This window comes from Oncorhynchus mykiss, chromosome 20 (genome assembly GCF_057628025.1).
Source record: "Oncorhynchus mykiss isolate SJ-2025 chromosome 20, ASM5762802v1, whole genome shotgun sequence".
Classification (NCBI taxonomy): domain Eukaryota; kingdom Metazoa; phylum Chordata; class Actinopteri; order Salmoniformes; family Salmonidae; genus Oncorhynchus; species Oncorhynchus mykiss.
Genome location: NC_143041.1, coordinates 34459703 through 34482055, shown reverse-complemented (window position 1 = coordinate 34482055; position 22353 = coordinate 34459703). Strand labels below are relative to the sequence as shown.

The 22353-nt window shown below is 43.0% G+C and overlaps 2 protein-coding genes across 7 annotated transcripts in view; one reads left to right on the top strand and one right to left on the bottom strand.

The window, feature by feature from the left end:
- The window catches only part of fbxo11a (F-box protein 11a), a 33590-nt gene extending 29480 nt beyond the window's left edge, over window positions 1-4110 (top strand). For 4 of the 6 annotated variants that reach the window (XM_036956149.2, XM_036956148.2, XM_090212958.1 and 1 more), the window contains exons 15-21: window positions 77-162; window positions 346-422; window positions 688-942; window positions 1295-1402; window positions 1593-1701; window positions 1994-2092; window positions 2370-4110. In XM_036956149.2, the coding sequence (XP_036812044.1) occupies window positions 77-162; window positions 346-422; window positions 688-942; window positions 1295-1402; window positions 1593-1701; window positions 1994-2092; window positions 2370-2499 (864 nt within the window). In that variant the 3' untranslated portion in view covers window positions 2500-4110. The remainder of the gene's footprint in view (window positions 1-76; window positions 163-345; window positions 423-687; window positions 943-1294; window positions 1403-1592; window positions 1702-1993; window positions 2093-2369) is intronic. The other 2 variants (XR_016489486.1, XR_005037977.2) reach the window with 1 other exon arrangement.
- Window positions 3993-22353, bottom strand: part of msh6 (mutS homolog 6 (E. coli)) — a 38717-nt gene continuing 20356 nt past the window's right edge. The window contains exons 9-20 of the mRNA XM_021576400.3: window positions 21747-22006; window positions 21189-21429; window positions 20753-21051; window positions 20330-20532; window positions 20045-20159; window positions 19699-19885; window positions 9812-10101; window positions 9415-9532; window positions 9027-9116; window positions 8594-8748; window positions 7120-7322; window positions 3993-4367 (exon numbers count right to left, since the gene is read on the bottom strand). Of these exons, the coding sequence (XP_021432075.3) occupies window positions 4286-4367; window positions 7120-7322; window positions 8594-8748; window positions 9027-9116; window positions 9415-9532; window positions 9812-10101; window positions 19699-19885; window positions 20045-20159; window positions 20330-20532; window positions 20753-21051; window positions 21189-21429; window positions 21747-22006 (2243 nt within the window). The 3' untranslated portion in view covers window positions 3993-4285. The remainder of the gene's footprint in view (window positions 4368-7119; window positions 7323-8593; window positions 8749-9026; window positions 9117-9414; window positions 9533-9811; window positions 10102-19698; window positions 19886-20044; window positions 20160-20329; window positions 20533-20752; window positions 21052-21188; window positions 21430-21746; window positions 22007-22353) is intronic.

Genomic DNA, 22353 nt, shown 5'->3' with positions numbered 1-22353 from the left:
CTCATCTCTTACAGATGAATGAATGAAATTGGACCATAACCTGCAAGCTAAACACTTGGCTTTGTGGGTCATACAGGTTGGTGTCTACTTCTATGACAACGGCCATGGAGTGTTGGAGGACAATGATATCTACAACCACATGTACTCCGGAGTTCAAATCAGGTCAGTGATAGAGCAGGAACTCAAAATGAATGGCCAACCATACAATGGGATCTAATGGCAACCTGTGTAGATCATGTAGTGCATGTTGTAATACATCACAGTGATATGAGCTTTGTAATAGCACTATCAATGTTTTATTATATGCATTGATTGATTGATGGTTAATGTTTTCCACTGTAACAGAACTGGCAGCAATCCCAAAATCAGACGGAACAAGATCTGGGGAGGTCAAAATGGAGGCATTCTGGTTTACAACTCAGGTGAGAAACCAGTATATTTTATTCTGTCTTTATCCATCCTCCTCTCACACTGCTTGATCTTGTCTGGATAGGGGTGAAGCAAGCACACGTGTACCTTTCTACATTTTAAATTCATGTGCAGAACAGTGAAGACACCCTGGACTCACAGGTTCTGAGTGAAGTGGACCAATCAATATCCTGTGTAATTCAGATGCTCCCTCATGAACCTTCTAACCAGGATAAATGAAAGGGAGACCCATTGGCTGATATATTGACTCTGTTTCAGGTTTGGGCTTCATCGAGGACAATGAGATCTTTGACAACGCCATGGCGGGGGTGTGGATAAAGACGGACAGCAACCCCACTCTCCGAAGGAATAAGATCCACGACGGGAGAGACGGAGGCATCTGTATATTCAACGGAGGACGAGGTTTACTGGAGGAGAACGATATATTCAGGAACGCCCAAGCAGGGGTCCTCATCAGCACCAACAGCCACCCCGTCCTGAGGAAGAACAGAATATTTGACGGCTTCGCTGCAGGTGCATTATGTAATTCTAGAAAGCAGGGTTCAATCCAGGTCTGTTCATTAGGCACCATATGGTGGAAAGAGGAATGAAATGAGAGGGAGAGGGACTACGTGGATTTGTCCAATAAGAAATCCAAATGTTCTGTTTTCCATTGTGTGCCCTAATGAACACAGCCTAGCAGTATTTTGCTTTGTATCCTTTTGATTAATAGTAGAGAGTGAGGCCCAATCCAAAATGTGGAAGTTTCACCATGTTGCTTATACCAATCAAATCTTCTTGGATCTCCACAAGTGCATAGGGCTTAGGGGTCAGGCCTGAATCTCCACTTCCTCCACGCTGATCCTGACCTGTCTCTGTCCACCAGGTATTGAGATCACCAATCATGCCACGGCAACCCTGGAGGGCAATCAGATCTTCAATAACCGCTTTGGAGGGTTGTTTCTCGCATCTGGTGTCAACGTTACAATGAAAGGTAAGAGGGGGGGGGGATAATGTGTCACCATGATGTGATTTGTGGATGTTTTATTCCTGGAATCTAGCATTGTAGGATCTACTTACATCAGTTAGTGTTTGTCAAAATTGAATTATCTTAAATTGCCTCATTATTTTTTCTTCTCTGTACCTGGACTGATCCAACTACACCTGACCTCCTGTCTCCCCAGATAACAAAATAATGAACAATCAAGATGCCATTGAAAAAGCTGTGAGCAGAGGTCAGTGCCTGTACAAGATTTCAAGTTACACCAGCTATCCAATGCACGATTTTTACAGGTAATAATTTCTTACCTTATATATCTAACTTCTACCAGTGGGATTTTCCAGAAAGCAGGATTATTAAATTAGCCATTTAAACTTTGATAAACAGCCACTTAACTCTTCACTTTCGGGTTGATTTGAGAACACTATGTTTTGAAGATAACATTATTTCAAGCAATGTTGGACAGTTAGCTGGCTAACTCATTGATCCAGCTTTCTGCCCCAGCTGTCCACTTTAATTGATGTGACCTGGACAACTCGTTTGGCTCATCACCTGTTTCTTTGTTCTGTCCCTCCGTGTGGTCAGGTGTCACACCTGTAACACAACAGACCGCAACGCCATCTGTGTGAACTGCATCAAGAAGTGCCACCAGGGGCACGACGTCGAGTTCATTAGGCATGATAGGTACGTTACTCTGTATTTTACAGCGATACTTCATTCTAAATGACTTTGTAGATATGCAAATTATATCTGGTTTTGTTGCAGAACCTCTTCCTCTTGTGCCAAATGAAATGTTGCATTCAAACGTGTTAATATATCGTCAGTAATTGACTTTACATTTTTAAAAATTAGTCTAGAGCCAACTGGATGTCTGCTAGTATTTCAGTGGCTACCTGATCAGTTGGTAGTTTAGTCTTCCATGTCATTTCCAGCATAATTCTTTCTTTTGTCTTCACTGTAGATTTTTCTGTGACTGTGGAGCCGGGACGTTGTCAAACCCCTGCACGCTAGCCGGAGAGCCCACGCATGACACAGACACACTGTACGACTCAGCCCCTCCTATAGAGTCCAATACGCTGCAACACAACTGAGCTGGACCCCCCCACCCCCCAGACCCTTCCAGGCCTTTACCCTATATAATGCACTACTTTTGACTCAAACCCTATGCTGGCCCTGGTCAAAACTAGTGCACTGTAGGGAATAGGGTGTCATTTTGGACAGACTCATGTTTGCTCAGCTAACTAGTCCACCTATGGGGAGGATGGAAAAATACAAACTTATAAATATCACAATGTAAATAAATATGGGGAAAAATGGATGTCGTGATGGACAAAGACAAGCTGAAAGGAGACATGACATTTCTGCTGTGGATGCACTGACTGCCTGCACAGCTTCTCCCTTTTTATTTTCCTTCCCAGCAACATGGTGACGAGGAGGCAATGGGACTTGGTCGGTGATGAATGGGTATTCTTATTCCCTTCATAAGGCACTACTTTTGACCAGGGTCAGTATTAGGGTCCTAGTCAAAAGTACCCTATGAACTGAATAGTGTGCCATGTCAGATATTGACTCAGGTTGGAGAATTCATGGGAAGCATTTCAGCTTTATAGCGGAGTTGTGGATGGACGCTAGACATTTTAATGCCCCTCCCTTTCTTGGCAAAGTGGGCAAGTGAAGTCAGACTGCAGTTATTGTACAGAGCCATACGAGGAGGCAGCAAACCGTTGTGCTGGTATATGTATGGTTACAGAAAAAAAATGACCTAGCACTTCGGGGGTTTTTTACAAAAAAAAGATTTTAAAATGCTTTTCTCATGTAGTTTTGTACTTGAATGTCTTAGTTTTTTTTTTTTGGTTTTACCCCCCCATGGACTTGGTGTAAGTGGAATGTCGCAGTATCTACATTCTTTCTGTGAAAGAAAACAAAGCAACATTTTCTCCAGCAATGTTGACTATTTTAAGAAAAGCTGCGAAAAATACATTGGTCTTGTTAACCTTTAGAATTGATCTAGAACTGTGGCCATTTTTGTTTTGACTCTTTGAACACCCAAATACAATTGTCTGCAATATGGAGATAAGGAACCATGAATGCTTTGCTACATATTTCCTATTATTTGGACCACACTGGAGGTAAACCTCTGTATAAATGACAAAAGTATTAAGGGCTGGATTCAATCGGTATCTTATGCGTTAAAATGTAAAGGACATTTGACTGAGCCGACCTGCAGCGTTTACCTATGACATTGCCTTTAAAATTTAAATTGAGCTATAATGCAGATCTTCTGCGATACCGACTGAATCCAGCCCTAAGTCTTGTGAACTCAGCTTTTCTAGCCTGGTCCCAGAGCGGTCTTGCAAACACCTCTGGTTATGTCATTTCCTGTTGGCAATGCCACACAAACCGATCTGAGCCCAGGTTAAGGCAAATATTTTCACATTGGAGTAAAGCATTGCCAGAGATCCTTTTCTAAAGTAAAGCTCTTAAATATAACCAGTATATGGTTATTGCTTTCCCATTCATGTGTTTCGGTGACTGTGGGTTCTCAAACAGCCAGAATTGTATGCATGTACCATAACATCTAGACTTAATATATTGTGGAGTTTTCAATAACCATTTTGTAGATGCTAGTGTGAATTAAAGGGTTTAATTTCCTAGAGAGGAAAGTGGTCTTTTTTAAATAAACTTTATTTGATCATAATACAGTAGTGATGTGATGATGGAAAGGGGAGAGGAGCAAACTACAAAGAACAAAATGGATGAGAGGTTTTAAATGTTGCAAATTGACTGAAGACAGTTTCCTATTCTACTCGATACAACACTCAAATTAGAAATGTAACGTTCTCTTGAACAGGCCCAAAAAACAAAACGGCTTCATCTTCACAGGTTGCTGATCATCCGGAGGAGCAAGGCAAACTGTGTACTGGCTGCTGTGGGGTCTTCAGCATACAAACACAGCTTCCTGTGGAGCAAAAAGATGGAAAAATAACACTAGTTACTTGAAGACTTGTGTATAGAAAACATTAAGAACACCTGCTCTTTCTCTGACAGACTGACCAGGTGAACCCTATGGTCCTTTATCGATGTCACTTGTTAAATCAATGTAGACTGAACAAACTTAATTTTACTGAGTTACAGTTCATAAAGAAATAGTCAATTGAAATAAATTCCATATGACTGGGAATAGATACCGTAAAAAACATTTTAAGGGGTGTGGATCAGAAACACCAGATACTGACTGGCTCAGGCAGCGACATCTTTGCATAGAGTTGATTGTGGCCTGTAGAATGTTGTTCCACGCTTCAATGGCTATGCAAAGTTGCTGGACAGAAGCAGGTACATGCCGATCCAGAGCATCCCAAATATGATCAATGGATGACATTTCCGGATGAGTATGACGGCCATGGAAAAACAGGGACAGTTTCAGCTTCCAGAAATTATGTACAGGTCTCTGTGCAATCAAATTGTCGGGATTCAACCGTGAAGAGCACACTTCTCCAGCATGCCAGCGGCCATCGAAGGTGAGCAATATGCCCACTGAAGTCTATTACGACGAACTACAGTCAAGTCAAGACCCTGGTGAGGATGACGAGCAAAGATGAGCTTCCCCGAGACGGTTTCTGACAGTTTGCAAACACAGTTTTGTCAGGGTGGCAGGTCTCAGACAATCCCGCAGGAGAAGAAGCTGGATGGGGAGATCCTGGGCTTGTATGGTTTCACAGTCTGCGGTTGTGAGGCCAGTTGGACATACTGCCACATTCTCTAAAACTAAGTTTAAAACAATCAATTCTCTGGCAACAGCTCTGGTGGACATTCCTGCAGTCAGCATGCCAATTGTACGCCACTTGAGACATCTGTGGCATTGTGTTGCGTAACAAAACTGCACATTTTAGAGTGGCCTTTTAATTGTTCCCAGCACATGATCGTGCTGTTTAATCAGCTTCTTGATATGCCACACCTGTGAGGTGGATGGATTATCTTGGCAAAGGAGAAATGCTCACTAACAGGGATGTAAACACATTTTGCCCAAAATTTGAGAGAAATAAGCTTTGTGCTTATGGAACATTTCTGGGATCTTTTATTTCAGCTCATGAAACATGGGACCAACACTTTACATGTTGTTTATATTTTTGTTCAGTGTTCATGAAGGGGAGGAGAGATTAAGACATGAATTGTGTATGTGTGCCATTCAGAGAGTGGAATGGGCAAGACAAGAAATGTCAGTGCCACACGCACCAGTTTGTCAAGAACTGCAACGCTGCTGGGTTTCACACACACAAGTCTCCTGTGTGTATTAAGAATGGTCCACAACCGAAATGACATCCAGCCAACTTGACAACTATGGGAAGCATCGGGCCAGCATCCTTGTGGAACGCTTTCGACATCTTGTAGAGTTCATGCCTCGACAAATTTAAACTGTTCTGAGGGCAAAAAGGCAGAGTGGGTAACTCAATATTATGGTGTTCCTAATGTTGGTATACTCAGTTTACTTCTACATGTACAGTTGAAGTCGGAAGTTTACATACACTTAGGTTGGCTTCAAACACTCTACAGATTTCTTGTTAACAAACTATAGTTTTTTCAAGTCAGTTAAGACATCTACTTTGTGCATGACAAGTAATTGTTTACAGATGAATTCACTATCACAACTCCAGTGGTTCAGAAGTTTACATACACTAAGTTGACTGCCTTGGAAAATTCCAGAAAATTGTCATGGCTTTAGAAGCTTCTGATAGGCTGATTGACATAATTTCAGTCAATTGGAGGTGTACCTGTGGATGTATTTCCAGGCCTACTTTCATACTCAGTGCCTTTTTGCTTGACATCATGGGGAAATCAACAGAACTCACTCAGCCAAGACATCAGAAAACAAATTGTAAACCTCCACAAGTCTGGTTCATCCTTGGGAGCAATTTCCAAATGCCTGAAGGTACCACGTTCATCTGTACAAACAATAGTACACAAGTATAAACACCATGGGACCACGCAGCCGTCATACCGCTCAGGAAGGAGATGCGTTCTGTCTCCTAGAGAAGAACATACTTTTTTATTTGTACTTTTCACACTAAAGTATCTATATCCACAGTAAACCGAGTCCTATATCGACATAACCTGAAAGGCCGCTCAGCAAGGAAGAAGCCACTGCTCCAAAACCGCCATAAAACAGCCAGACTACGGTTTGCAACTGCACATGGGGACAAAGACCGTATTTTTTGGAGAAATATCCTCCGGTCTGATGAAACAAAAATAGAACTGTTTTTTGGAGGAAAAAGGGGGAAGTTTGCAAACCGAAGAACGCCACCCCAACCATGAAGCACGGGGGTGGCAGCATCATGTTGTGGGGGTGCTTTTCTGCAGGAGGGACTGGTGCACTTCAAACTAGATGGCATCATGTGGATGGAAAATTATGTGGATATATTGAAGCAACATCTCAAGACATCAGTCAGGAAGTTAAAGCTTGGTCCAAATGGGTCTTCCAAATGGACAATGACCCCAAGCATACTTCCAAATTTGGGAAGGTGATTAAAGTAATAAAGCTTAAATAAATCACTAACATTATTCTGACATTTCACATTCTTAAAATAAAAGTGGTGATCCTAAGACAGGGAATTTTTTACTAGGATTAAATGTCAGGAATTGTGAAAAACTGAGTTTAAATGTATTTGGCTGTGTATGTAAACTTCCGACTTCACTAACTACAGTTTAACACATACTTGAAGACTCGTAGGGAAATGGTGCTCCTCTCAAACTCCTTGGCCTTCCTGTGGCCTGATTGTATAACATCCTCAGGCAGGTTGGCGAGGCGAGCAGCGTTGAAACCGTAGCTTTTAGGACAAGCTCCTGCGATAAACTTGTAGAGGAAGGTGATCGTCTCCTGACTAGGGTCCTCATCTCCCTCATTCTCCACCATACAGGCCTGAGGGGGGACAGAGTGATAGGTTAATTGCTTTAACTTAGAGGAAGGTGATGGTCTCCTGGCTAGGGTCCTCATTTCTTTCTTTCTCCACAATACAAGCCTGATAGGTGAAGACTGACTGGTTGATTAAAGGCCCAGTGCAGTCAATTAAGTTTGCTGTTTGCTTAATAGACTATTAGCAAAGAGTTCCAAACTGCTCTGCTAATAACAGCTAGTTCTCAGTTTCTCCTCCCAGACAGTCCTAGGAAAATTGTTGCTTGAGAATAAGTTTAGCTAAAAAGCAATTTTTGCCCATTTTAAAAATGGAAATCTATTACAGTAGTTAGGTTTTTATCCAATTTGGCGACAGATTTTCACGCAAATATTTTTTTTAAAACGAACCATTAAACTATATTCAAATGTTCCTTCCAGAGATGTGTTTCCATAAAATGTACTTGTTGCATTTAAAAGGATGTGTGAGATGACGTAAGGCACATAAAAATAGACTGCGGTTAAATTCACAAGTACCAAATAAAAAAAAATACAAGTCAAATAGGTTTCCATCGCATTTTTCTTGCGTTATATAGCGAGTGTGCCCACTCTGATACTGGCAGGTTCGTTCTAGTCTAGCCAATGAATAACGCTATATACGTGCAGTTGGCTAGAACACACGTACAGCCTTCATGAATTTGTTATGGACAAACGAGCAATCATTTTTTTATTTGTCAAACGACAGCCAAGCATCGATCATCATGTGAATAGAATAAGATCCTCCTTATTGGAAAGGATCATCAAGCTCCTCACCTTGCACTTTCACCAGCCTATGAAGTTCATCATAACTGATTTAATCTGTAGCCTAAAAAACTGCAAGCTCTCCTGACAAGTCGTAGTAGGAGGAACACAAGATGATATGATGGTTATCAATATTTGCGAAGAAAAGGATTTTCTAGCATAATTAATTTTACCGACACAAAAAGATCCCACATTGTCTAGCGAATGTGTTTTGTGGACATTTGGAAAGTTTCCATCAGTCCTGCCATTTGTTATCCGACATGTACTTTATTCGCATAAAAAGGTTGGCTGGAAACCTGGTTAGAGAAGTACGTAATTGTTACCCAGAATTATTTGATATGGCTATAAAACAGTCTACAATTTGTGATTGATTGGCAGAGCTGAAAATAACGTGTCCAGCCGTATAAAATCCAAAGGCACAATATTTGTCATTGAATTGTTATGTCCGTGTACTGTATTGATTATCATTGAGCTTGCTTGTGTGTGTGCCGTCTCCTCACCATGTGTCCGAGCCGTACAGCAGGGTTGTTGGTGTAGTCTTCTACTAAGGAGTGGTAATGTGTGGAGAAGAGGGTCCGACAGCAGATCCTTTTCGCCAGCTCGTTCACCACAGCACTGGCTATCGCTGTGCCGTCATATGTGGCTGTGCCCCTTCCTGTAACACAACGGATCAGTTTCTCTCTCACTTAAACTTTATGGGCCGATTTCCCAGACACAGATTAAGTATTTGACTTAAAAACATGTTCAAAAGAGAATCTCCATTGATCATGCTTTTAAGTTCCAAACTAGTTCTGGGTCTGAAACTGGCCAAAGAACTATGCCTCAGAAGTGGAGGATGAACCCTAAAGCTACATCTTCTTGTAGTACCAACACCATGTTGAATTCAACACAAAGATTTAAGACAGACAAACAGATAAGAGATGTGTTGTTTACCCAGTTCATCCAGCAGCACCAGGGAGTGCTTGGTCCCATGGTGGAGGATACTTGCAGTCTCACTGAGCTCTACAAAGAAGGTGCTCTCCCCTGGAACACACAGGCCAGGGTTACATTCACTTAGTTCAGGAGGACATCTTAAGGAACTCCTGGGACTCGGGGAAAACACTTATGTATCCCAATTCTCAACCCTTATGCCCCAAGTGTGTACTTGTTCACGTCACACTTAATAGGAAAGGTGGAATAAATATGGTCAAAACTCCCAGTTGCCCATGCTTACACCAATCAAAAACGTTTAAAATGCACAGGGAGCCGTGCACAAGTCCACACTTCAGAAGAATTGGGACACACCCATTCACTTGCTGGGGAGTGGGGTAAGAGTCCTTACCAGCCATGATACGGTCCGATGCTCCCAACCGGGTAAAGACTCTGTCCACAGGGGTAAAGGACAGGCTCTCAGCAGGAACATAGCAACCCAACTGGGCCAAGACCACCACCAGACCACACTGCGGGAGGAGTGACCAAGCACAGGAAATAATTACACATCAGGACCAAGGAAATCCAGAATCATATTAGTCCAGACTGTGCCAGGAACACAGAACCACCACAGATGGAAATCTAACAACTTCAAGCCAACAACTACAGGAGAAGCAAAAGTACACACATGACCTAGGTGAGGTTCAAGATCAACTGCCATTCCCGTTAAATGTTTGTCTTTAATGTGTGATCTTGCAGCACAACCACTTTCTCTCTGGGAAAAACAAAGTTGAAAGAAAAACCCATACCTGTCTCATAAGAGTCGACTTTCCTCCCATGTTAGGCCCAGTGACCAGCACGCAGGGTGCATGTCCTTTATCCTCCTGGCCCTCCTCCTCGCCGCCAGGGCACCCAATAGCAATGTCATTAGGGATGAAGTCATCACCGAAGAAGGTTTTGGTGACACAGGGGTGGCGGGAGCCCCTCAAGTCCAGGAAGGCTGCTGATTGGCTGATGTCACCAGGAAGTAGTACTTGAGGCCGTGCCATTGGTCCTCCATCACCCCCCTGGCTGTACCGTGTCAGACTCAGTAACACATCTACACAGGTAAAAGCAGACCCTAACTTAGTATATAAACATGCATTTTGTTTTTGGATATATGTAGATGTGTTGTTTGTGTATAAATGCATGTCTGAAGTTAGTTACGTCCTACAAAATAGTATTTAAAAAACACATGACGATAACAAAATATAGACCAAATGTCAAATGCATTTAATATTGTGATTGGGGTTGCACATTTTGGGGAATATTCAGAGATGGAAACTTTCCGTGGGAATTAACGGGAATATATGGGAATGAACAGAAATATGCAAATTGATACCATTTCAAATCAAATCAAATGTTATTTGTCACATGCAGATGTTAATGCGAGTGTAGCGAAATGCTTGTGCTTCTAGTTCCGACAATGTAGTAATAACCAACGAGTAATCTAGCTAACAATTCCAAAACTACTACCTTATACACACACACAAGTGTAAAGGGATAAAGAATATGTACATAAAGATATGAATGAGTGATGGTACAGAGCGGCATAGGCAAGATGCAGTAGATGGTATCGAGTACAGTATATACATATGAGATGAGTATGTAAACAAAGTGGCATAGTTTAAAGTGGCTAGTGATACATGTATTACATAAAGATGCAGTAGATGATAGAGTACAGTATATACATATACATATGAGATAAATAATGTAGGGTGTGTAAACATTATATTAAGTAGCATTGTTTAAAGTGGCTAGTGATATATTTTACATAAATTCCCAACCATTCCCATTATTAAAGTGGCTGGAGTTGAGTCAGTGTGTTGGCAGCAGCCACTCAATGTTAGTGGTGGCTGTTTAACAGTCTGATGGCCTTGAGATAGAAGCTGTTTTTCAGTCTCTCGGTCCCAGCTTTGATGCACCTGTACTGACCTCGCCTTCTGGATGATAGCGGGGTGAACAGGCAGTGGCTCGGGTGATTGTTGTCCTTGATGATCTTTATGGCCTTCCTGTGACATCGGGTGGTGTAGGTGTCCTGGAGGGCAGGTAGTTTGCCCCCGGTGATGCGTTGTGCAGACCTCACTACCTTCTGGAGAGCCTTACGGTTGTGGGCGGAGCAGTTGCCGTACCAGGCGGTGATACAGCCCGACAGGATGCTCTCGATTGTGCATCTGTAGAAGTTTGTGAGTGCTTTTGGTGACAACCCGAATTTCTTCAGCCTCCTGATGTGTACGCCAAGGAACTTAAAACTTACTACCCTCTCCACTACTGTCCCATCGATGTGGATAGGGGCGTGCTTCCTCTGCTGTTTCCTGAAGTCCACAATCATCTCCTTAGTTTTGTTGACGTTGAGTGTGAGGTTATTTTCCTGACACCACACTCAGAGGGCCCTCACCTCCTCCCTGTAGGCCGTCTCGTCGTTGTTGGTAATCAAGCCTACCACTGTTGTGTCGTCCGCAAACTTGATGATTGAGTTGGAGGCGTGCGTGGCCACGCAGTCATGGGTGAACAGGGAGTACAGGAGAGGGCTCAGAACACACCCTTGTGGGACCCCAGTGTTGAAGATCAGCGGGGTGGAAATGTTGTTACCTACCCTCACCACCTGGGGGCGGCCCATCAGGAAGTCCAGTACCCAGTTGCACAGGGCGGGGTCGAGACCCAGGGTCTCGAGCTTGATGACGAGTTTGGAGGGTACTATGGTGTTAAATGCTGAGCTGTAGTCGATGAACAGCATTCTCACAGGTATTCCTCTTGTCCAGATGGGTTAGGGTAGTGTGCAGTGTGGTTGAGATTGCATCGTCTGTGGACCTATTTGGGCGGTAAGCAAATTGGAGTGGGTCTAGGGTGTCAGGTAGGGTGGAGGTGATATGGTCCTTGACTAGTCTCTCAAAGCACTTCATGATGACGGAAGTGAGTGCTACGGAGCGGAGGTCATTTAGCTCAGTTACCTTAGCTTTCTTGGGAACAGGAACAATGGTGGCCCTCTTGAAGCATGTGGGAACAGCAGACTGGGATAAGGATTGATTGAATATGTCCGTAAACACACCAGCAAGTTATTTAGTCTGCCTGGGAGCAAGGCATCCTGGTCCGTGACTGGGCTGGTTTTCTTTTTGTAATCCGTGATTGACTGTAGACCCTGCCACATACCTCGTGTTTGAGCCGTTGAATTGAGATTCTACTTTGTCTCTATACTGACGCTTAGCTTGTTTGATTGCCTTGCGGAGGGAATAGTTACACTGTTTGTATTCGGTCATGTTTCCGGTCACCTTGCCCTGATTAAAAAGCAGTGGTTCGCGCTTTCAGTTTCACGCGAATGCTGCCATCAATCCATGGTTTGGGAATGTTTTAATCATTGCTATGGGAACGACATTTTCAACGCACGTTCTAATGAACTCGCTCACCGAATCAGCGTATTCTTCAATGTTGTTGTTTGACGCAATACAAAACATATCCCAGTCCACGTGATGGAAGCAGTCTTGGAGCGTGGAATCAGATTGGTCGGACCAGCGTTGAACAGAACTCAGCGTGGGAGCTTCTTGTTTTAGCTTCTGTCTGTAGGCAGGGAGCAACAAAATGTTTTTTTGTGTTGGATATATTTACCATAACAAACCTTTTACCTTATCATAAGTAGACAATTGCAAATTATTAAATCATTCCAATAGAAAAAATACTATTTAGTTACAAATTGAACTTTAATTAAATGAGTTGACTCTTCACATGGGATGATTTCACTAAACAACAAATATTGAATGATCCATCGCATCTCCCAAAAACGTTTTCAATATCTGTAAAATGATAGTCTAGAAACTCAAGCTTTGGTTGTCTTCCTCTCAGGCTTCCATGTCTTCTCCCTGGACCTCCTCAATGTCCACTTCTTGAACATCAGACTGAGGCCTCATTCACTGTCACTTCCCACCCTTGTTGAGGATGGCTCGTTCTCAGGCTCAAAAAGCCTCAAATTTGCCCAGATGGCCACCAATTTTTAAACCCTTGTATTGGTCAGCCTGTTGCGTGCTTTGGTGTGTGTTCTCAAACAAGGACCAGTTGCACTCTGAGGTGGCTGATGTTGGTGGGATTTGGAGGATGATGGAGGCAACAGGGGAAAGAGCCTCCGATCCACAAAGTCCCTTCCACCAGGTGGCTGATGAGATAGGTTTGCAGGACTGCCATATTGCATCTCCATCCCAAAGCGCTTGCTTGGATGTGTACTTCGCCAGACTGCCAAGAACCTTGCCCTCATCCAAGCCAAGGTGGCGAGACACAGTAGTGATGACACCGTAGGCCTTGATGATCTCTGCACCAGACAGGATGAGCTTGCCAGCATACTTGGGGTCCAACATGTATGCTGCGGCGTGTTTGGGCTTCAGGCAGTGTGCAAGATCTTGAGAATCTGCTGTACACGTGATGGAAGAAAGCACTGTGTATGCAGAGGGTTGCAATTCCATTGAATTGGGGGTAGTTTAACCAGAATATGCCACAAGACCTGGAATTGCCTTGTGTATCCCACAAAAAAGGTTAACTGTTATAAGCTAACTTTGACAAATTTAAGCAAAATTCCCAGGCTTAACTTCCCATGGAAAAATTCTGGAAATTTTCCTGGAAAGTTTCCAACCCTAATTGTGATAGCCTCTTATTGACCCCATTGGCTTCAAGGCAACCATCTAAGCCCAATAAATCCCCATCCACATCATCCTCTCCTTTAGACCAACACTGGCAGAGTGTTCTGTCCTCATTAGGTTCATCAATATTTTATAGGGTTGTTTTTAGCAGCGTAGCTCTATACACACACTGGAAGTGTCCCAAATGGCACCCTATTCCCTATATAGTGCACTACTTTTGACCCAATAGACCAAGATAGCGGAGCAGTAAGACATGTTTGTTTTCGTCCCATGTAAATATTGTATTTTGTATACATTTCAATCTCTTTTCCATTTTCAAATTAAACATACCTTCCTGCAACCTGCCTCACCCAATGTGGTACGGATCTGCTATTTTTTTGACCTTATAACTGGAACCTCCATCAGAGGCTAGCCAGCTAATTAGCTACTAGCTTTTTAGTCATTGTTAACCACTGCTAGCGGTCTTTACCTTTAGGTCGGACTCCAGACGCTTTAGCCCGGATAATTACCTGCCAGTCTGCACAGCACGATATCAGCCCTGAGCATATCGGACTGCTTTTTTCCCTTCACTACATCACCGGATTCGTGCCGCAAGCTCTAGACCATTCCACCGGATCTTTGCAGCTAGCTAGTTGCTACCGAGTGGCTATTGTGGCGCCCTTGTCCAGAAGCATGCACCAGCTAGCCTCGAGCTAGGCCCATTTCCCGGCTAGCAAGCAAAGTACACCAACTACAATACCGCTCTTGCCAATTGGACTGGACCCTTTGTCGACACGGAGAGCCGCCGATCCATCACAACTGGTCTGCGGACGTAACTTCGGCCGATGTGCTCTCAACCGGCCTCTGCGTTGTGGATGTTGGTGTTGATCCATCTGCTAGCCTCGGCCTGCTAGCTTCCTGAACGCTGCGTCTCCAGCTCGCCTTGCATAGTAATCGACGGCTCCGTTTCATCTTTACTGCTCATTGACCCTATGATCTCTCGGCTACAGAGCTGATGCCTGCTGGACTGTTCATTAACACTTAATTTTGTTTATCTGTCAGCCCCAGCCTCGAACTCAGGCCCTGTGTGTCGCTAACTGACCCTCTCTGCCCATTCATCACCATTTACCCGTTGTTGTTGTCCTAGCTGTTTACCCATTGCTGTCTCAGCTCTCCCAATCAACACCTGTGATTGCTTTATGCCTTTCTCTAAATGTCAATATGCCTTGTATACTGTTGTTTAGGGCAGCTCTCAGTTTTATTTTACTGCGGAGCGCCTAGTCCTGCTCAACATGCCTCCGAAAGCCCCCCTTGTCCCACCCACCATACATGCGGAGACCGCACCTAGCTTAACTGGCGCCTCCAGAGATAAAACCTCTCATCGTCACTCAACACCTAGGTTTACCCCCACTGTACTCGCACCCTACCATACCCTTGTCTGTACACTATGCCCTGAATCTTTCCTACCACGCCCAGAAATCTGCTCCTTTAATTCTCTGTTCCCAAAGCACTAGACGGACAGGTCTTATAGCCTTTAGCCGTACCCTCATCCTACTCTGTTCCTCTGGTGATGAAGAGGTTAACCCAGGCCCTGTGCCTTTCTAAATCGACCTGGCCCGGGTATCCTGGGAGGATATTGACCTACAGACCAATATCTATCCTGCCCTGTCTTTCTAAAGCCAAGTGAACAAACAGATCACCGACCATTTCAAATCCCACCGTACCTTCTCCGCTATGAAATCTGGTTTCCGAGCTGGTCACAGGTGCACCTCAGCCACACTCAAGGTCCTAAACGATATCATAACCGCCATCGATAAAAGACTCTTTTCTCTGTATACATCAATGATGTCGCTCTTGCTGCGGGTGATTCTTTGATCCACCTCTCCGCAGACGACACCATTTTGTATACATCTGGGCCTTCTTTGGACAATGTTAACTTTTTATGGATCAAATCCCGTTAGCGGAATCGATTTGACAACATCCGGTGAAATGGCAGAACGCCAAATTCAAATTAAATTATAAATATTTAACTTTCATACAATCACAAGTGCAATACACCAAAATAAAGCTTAACTTATTGTTAATCCAGACACTGTGTCAGATTTCAAACAGGCTTTACGGCGAAAGCAAACCATGCTATTATCTGAGGACAGCACCCCATCAAATAAACACATGACAATTATATTTGAACCCGCCAGGCACGACACAAAACTCAGAAAAAAATGATATAATTCATGCCTTACCATTGAAGATCTTCTGTTGGCACTCCAACATGTCCCATAAAGATCACAAATGGTCCTTTTGTTCGATTAATTCCATCCGTATATCCCCAAATGTTCATTTATTTGGCGCTGTTTGATTCAGAAAAACACTGGTTCCAACTCACCCAACATGACTACAAAGTATCTAATAAATTACCTGTAATCTTGGTCCAAACAACTTTCCTAATCCAACTTTAGGCATTTTAAAACAAATAATCGTTCAAATTTAAGACGGAATAAAATTTGTTCAATAGTGGATAAAATGAAAGTGGAGCGAGCTCCAGGTCACGCGCCCCAAACAAAACAGCCCATTTGACTATACACCCAGAAAGGAAAGGGACACTTCTTCATTACTCAAAGGAGAAACATCAACTAATTTCTAAAGACTGTTGACATCTAGTGGAAGCCATAGGAACGGCAAGCATATTTCTATTAAAACAGGCTTGCCATAGAAAACTAATGGAAAACAGATTGACCCCGCCAAAAAATGTCCCTTTTATGGATTGTGCTCTGGGTTTCGCCTGCCAAATCAGTTCTGTTATACTCACAGACATTATTCAAACAGCTTTCTTTGGTCTTGGCCATAGGAGTTTGCAGTGTGACTGTTTGAGGTTGTGGACAGGTTTCTTTTATACTGATAACAAGTTCAAACAGGTGCCATTAATACAGGTAACGAGTGGAGGACAGAGGAGCCTCTTAAAGAAGAAGTTACAGGTCTGTGAGAGCCAGAAATCTTGCTTGTTCGTAGGTGACCAAATACTTATTTTCCACCATAATTTGCAAATAAATTCATTAAAAATCCTACAATGTGATTTTCTGGATTTTTTTCCCTCATTTTGTCTGTCATAGTTGAAGTGTACCTATGATGAAAATTACAGGCCTCTCATATTTTTAAGTGGGAGAACTTGCACAATCGGTGGCTGACTAAATACTTTTTTGCCCCACTGAATATATCACTGGTCATCCCTAAAGCCAACACCTCCTTTGGCCAACTTTCCTTCCAGTTCTCTGCTGCCAATGACTGGAACGAATTGCATAAATCACTTAAGTTGGAGACATATCTCCCTCACTAACTTTAAGCGTCAGCTGTCAGAGCAGCTTACCAATCGCTGCAGCCTTACACAGTCCAGCTGTAAATAACCCATCCAACCAACTATTGAAATCATCCCCATATGTTTTTCTGCTCTTATGCACACCAGTATTTCAAGTTGCACATATCACTTCAGTGTCAATTGCTAAATTGTAATTACTTCCCAACTATTGGCCTATTTATTACCTTACCTCCTTACTTCATTTGCACACACTGTATACAGATTGGTCTGTTGTGTTATTGACTATATGCTTGTTTATCCCATGTGTAACTCGTTTTTTGTCTCACTGCTTTGCATTCTTGGCCAGCTCGCAGTTGTAAATGAGAACTTGTCTACCTGGTTAAATAAAGGTGAAGAAAAATAAATAAATATCTATTTTAAAAAAACAGTCATGGTCAAAAGTAGTGCACTATAACAGGTAATAGGATGCCATTTGGGAAACATTCCATGCTTAGCAGAGTAATGACCCAGACAAGGCTGTTAGTGAAACACATTATGTTGCTGCAGTAGAGCGCAATCATTAACAATGCAATCATCTCCTTTCCCCTTCTGTTTTCATTAGAGCAGAACTGAGTATGGCTAATGTGGCGTGGTAAAAGTGTAGGCATGCCAAGTGAGCAGGGGTTGGAACCTAAATCCTTTTCCAATCGTTTCGTTCTGAATAGAACCACTATTTATCTTGTTCCATTCTACTGTTCCAACCAGAAAAATAGAGTTCTGAACTGGTACGAACCCCCCAAACTGTACAGGTTTATTGTTCCTTTAAGTTCCTTATTTAACCTGTGCAATCAGAGCTAAATGTAAAAAAAAAAAAAAAAAAAAAAAAAGTTGGATTCTAGCTTGAAATATACTTATTCATGTTACCATACTAGAACATATTGATTACTTTACATGTGTAAGAAATGTATTGGGGTCAATAGAGGGTGGATAAGAACTAGGTGTATGGAAAGTTACTGAGTGAGGAAGGGGGAGTACAGAAAGTTTACATTCTGTTAAAACATGGTATTGTTAAATCTCAAGGCTCTTAAAGAGGCAAAGGGCAACAGTCTGGTTTCAGTCACTGATAAGGTAGGACAGGCGTGGAGAGTGTAATATTTGTGTTGTGGAGAAATGACCAGGCAGGAGACGGGAGTACAGTTAGTTTTCGTTTAGTCAAAACCCTTCGTCTACAGTTCGCGGCATTCCAGTGCGCATGTGCATTTCCTATTAGGTGTAGTAACGTAACACTGCAGTAATGCACTACTGCTTAGTAACAGCACAGTAACTAATATAAACAGATGTAGATCCCAGATACTACAGAGAGGAGCGAGGAACCCATCCCGAGGTCAGGTCAGATGAACAGTCCTATACCACACATATTTCCACTCCCAGGTTTTAGCAGGAGGCGGGGCCATGAGTATGCCAGTGAAAGGAACCAATTTAAGTTCCTGACTAGCAACAGATGTATTGGCTGTCTAGACGTGCAACAAACTGACTCCGCCTAGGAGGGTATATGTGCTTGTGTAAACATGTCTTTGCAGCTGTTTCACCCAGTGGGGAATAAACTGGGTTTGAGCTTTTCCTATTTATCTGTTTGAGTTTTTACTATGTTTAGAACCAAACAGTTCATTGAATTACTTCAATCAGTGCGGCTAGAGCAGCTTGCTATGAAGCAGGTAAGCTAGTTGTTTACATGCATGATGGACTGACAAGTATAGGGAGTGAGATGCCACACATTGAGGGTGTGGAGAGTGAGAGGTTTGGCTTAAAGTGCTGGGTATCTTGTTATGACATGCATTATCTGAATTAGATACACACAATTATACCTAGGAGCTTCTATGGAGAAACTTTGAATGTCCTTTGAACTTCACGCTGGACCACTGGTAGCTAACAAGCTTGTGTGTGCAGAGCTGCACCATAATTAAAAACACATTCTTTTTTTTGTAGTTAATTAATCTATTGTGAAATGTGATAACTAAAGTATCCTTAACTAGCACTGAAAAAGTTAATTCATTCTTCTGTAAAATCTGTCCCCATCTTCTGAATCATGCTTGTATAGTCAGTAGGCTACAGTCGTCTATGCTTCGCAGGGGGGAGGGGCATGTAGCTTACACACACTAGCAAAGATTTTCAGCGGCAGGCAGACACTGGAATAGGTTTAAGTGAGGGCTTTGCTTAGGTGTTTTGAAAAAAATGCCAGCAAAATAAAATACAATTATAAACCAGTTCCCATGCTTTTAAAATAACAGTTCTATTCCAGAACAGTAGAGATCACTTTTGTTCCAATGCAGAAGAAAAATTCCCTTTTCCAGTTTTTGGTTTGGTTCAAACCCCTGCCAAATATGATTATAAAGCCTACTGTTTATAATGGGTGTAAAATATCAGTTTGCAAATGTGTTCAGGCATTGTCGACAAACCAATGTCTGTGGCTCACCAGGTGCATGAACTGTATCTATGGTAACCAGCAGTACCTGGCTGCAACTCAATATTAGGTATAATGCACCTCAATACAGTGAGTAAACTGTAGGTTTATGGAATCGTTGATTCTTTTGAATTCAACTAGACCTACATGATCATGAGAAGATGTTGATCAATGTGCATTTGATTTGACTATTTAAAATACATACAAATGTTACACCAGGCAACAGATGTATACCAACAATTGCCCAGGATACTCAGAAGACTCATTAAGCTAGTTAAATAAACCTAATAAATCAAAGCTTACCTAGCACAGCCATGCACTCCACCCCAGTCTGCCAGTCCCTATAGTTCTTGTCAAAGTTGTAGAAGAGTCTTCTCATGCAGTCCTTCAGAGCTGCGTCTCTCTTCTCCTCAAGACTCTGGAGCTCTGAGAACAGACGCTCTATCTCCCTGGTCCAGTAGCGTTTCCAGCCCTTCTTAGTGGACTTCACCTGATTAAATAGAGTTCAGAAAAGTTTGCTAAACTGTCACTCCACAATATTTTACAAGACACACTACAGATTAAAAATCACATTGAGGAACACTCAGTATTTCTAATTTGGCAGCCGCTTCAAACACCTGAAAATGGCATTGCTAGCAGCCACTCTGACCTTGTACTCCTCAGGAATGTTCCTCTCCGAGACACTGTCTGGTACTTCCATCTGAAAGCGGTTCCGTCCCGTCCCCCAGTAGGTCAGGTTCCTGCAGCCCAGCCTCTTCTTCTGCCTGGCAACATTCAAGTTGGTTAACTGCATTTAACATATGCATTTGTCCAAGAAAAATATAGCAAACAAGCTCATTTCAGTTCTTCATTGGGCATGCTTTTTAGTCCAGGACTAAGTGTAATGTGACCCTGGGAAGGTGTCCTAAATGTGTTTCTCAAGAGATTAAGGTACCTGTCCAGGTAGTCCTGTAGGTCCCTCTCACAGGCCTTGATGCCACTGAGAGCCTGGTCAAACTCTGGGTCAAAGCCAGTCTTAGGGGTGATGACTCCGGTGGCGCGGGCCTTCTGGTGGTCGAAGGCTGTGTCCCAGCGTTTCAGCTCGGCCGACAGGTCAGGGAAGAGGCCCTCCTGACCGTCATCCTTCAGGTTGACCACCTGATGAGATTACATGAAATTGTCATTTATTAAATCGCCAAGAAGAAAACAGTTTGTTTTTACTATGGTTGTAACCAAGTATGACAAACACAAATACTCAACATTTAAAACAATCACAAGACAACACCAATAAATACAGGACATTTAAAAAGTACAGAATTAATATAGTAAAAAGCACAATTATAGTGACAGGTAGTGCTGTGGTGTGTAGTGTACAAACCTGGCGCAGCAGCCTGGACCGGAAGTCGACCGCAACCGGTCCTAGTATGGTCACAATCTCCTGCATGGTCTTGAAGCCCTCCAGAGCCGAGAGGAAGTCCACAATCTTTTTCTTACTGTAGGTGACCTCTTCATACAGAACAGCCCTGCTGTCTGGGTGGTCCTGACCCTTCGGAGTACCGATGCTGTGGATCTTACTAAGGAGCCTCTCCAGATCAGGGAGCTTCTTGAGCAGGTCTGAGACCTCCGTAGCCTGGGCCTGCACTCCCATCAGGTCCTCCAGGGCATCCAGGCGTTCCCCTATAATCATTATAATACATGGGGTTTATATAGCGCATTTCAATGACCGAGCAAATCAGAAGAAATAAGACAATAGCAGACCAACCAATGAAAACAAGAACAGGGTTCAAAACAATGTATTTTCGTGTTCCCCTCACCTATGGATGTGGGGTTACAGAGCGGGGAACAGAGCCACTGCTTCAGCAACCTTTTACCAAATGGAGTACTACAGGTATCCAGGCGTTCCAACAAGGTCCCCTCTGTACCCCCCGACACATTCTGCAGGATCTCCAGGTTGGCTAGGGTCACCCCATCCAGGACCATACGCTGACGGGTCTGGGAGAAGAAACTGGTCGGCCCGGCTGCCTTCTCCATCTCCACGTCCACTGGGATATATTCCTAGAATTTGGGATAAAATCATAACTTCGTGCACTCCTGGAACCTCTTGCCTAGGCGCCAGGCTGTTTCTGCTCTCTTGACAACTCCATATGGAATCGTCCTGCCATGTTTGGTTTGACAGTGACAAAAGAGTAGGCAAAAGCATAAACCGATCTGGGACCGGGCTACGCCTGAAAGGCTCAAACTAACCAAACTATTTATTTTCCTACAACATTCACTAATTTATGGTTAGCAAATGTTCATAATAACTTAACTTAATTGGTTTAAATTGCTTAATTATTATGGTGGGCTAATTGGTTAACCATTGACATCCCTACCTGGAAGTTGGTCATGGACAGCAGCTCCTGGTCAACCAGACATTTCTTTAAGTAGAACATACAGCCTCCCAGGGCCGACAGAGCCAACTCATACCCCTCCTTAGGGGTCAGACCCAACGAGTCGCTCTCAGACGTCATGGATTTGAGGACAGAGGGGAGAACACTGCTCCCAGACTCCTCATCCTTCCTCACACTCTCTTTAAAGTAGTCTTCTTCAGCTAGGGTCTTCAGGGTCTTCTGTGCATCCCAGAACTGGGAGCCTGTTGAGAGGGAGGAGGGTGTAATGTAGTGAACATTACTGTTATTCCAGTCCATGTTTTCATTATATTGATAACCGATATACAATATTCCATACCATGTTTTACTCACGCACTAGTTGAACGAGAGAGAGCAAGTGAATAACAATGTTGGTAAAGTACAGTTCAGACACCCAACCAATTTTCATAAACAAAGACTGACGTTACAGACTGGAAGTACGGGAGAGGAAGGGGTCACTGTAAAGCTGTAATCAGTATCATTGTAAATAAAGTACTAAAAAGTGGATGGATGAAGTGAAATATTGATGTATACAGACTGACACAAAAAAAGTATTGAAAAAGAACTGAAC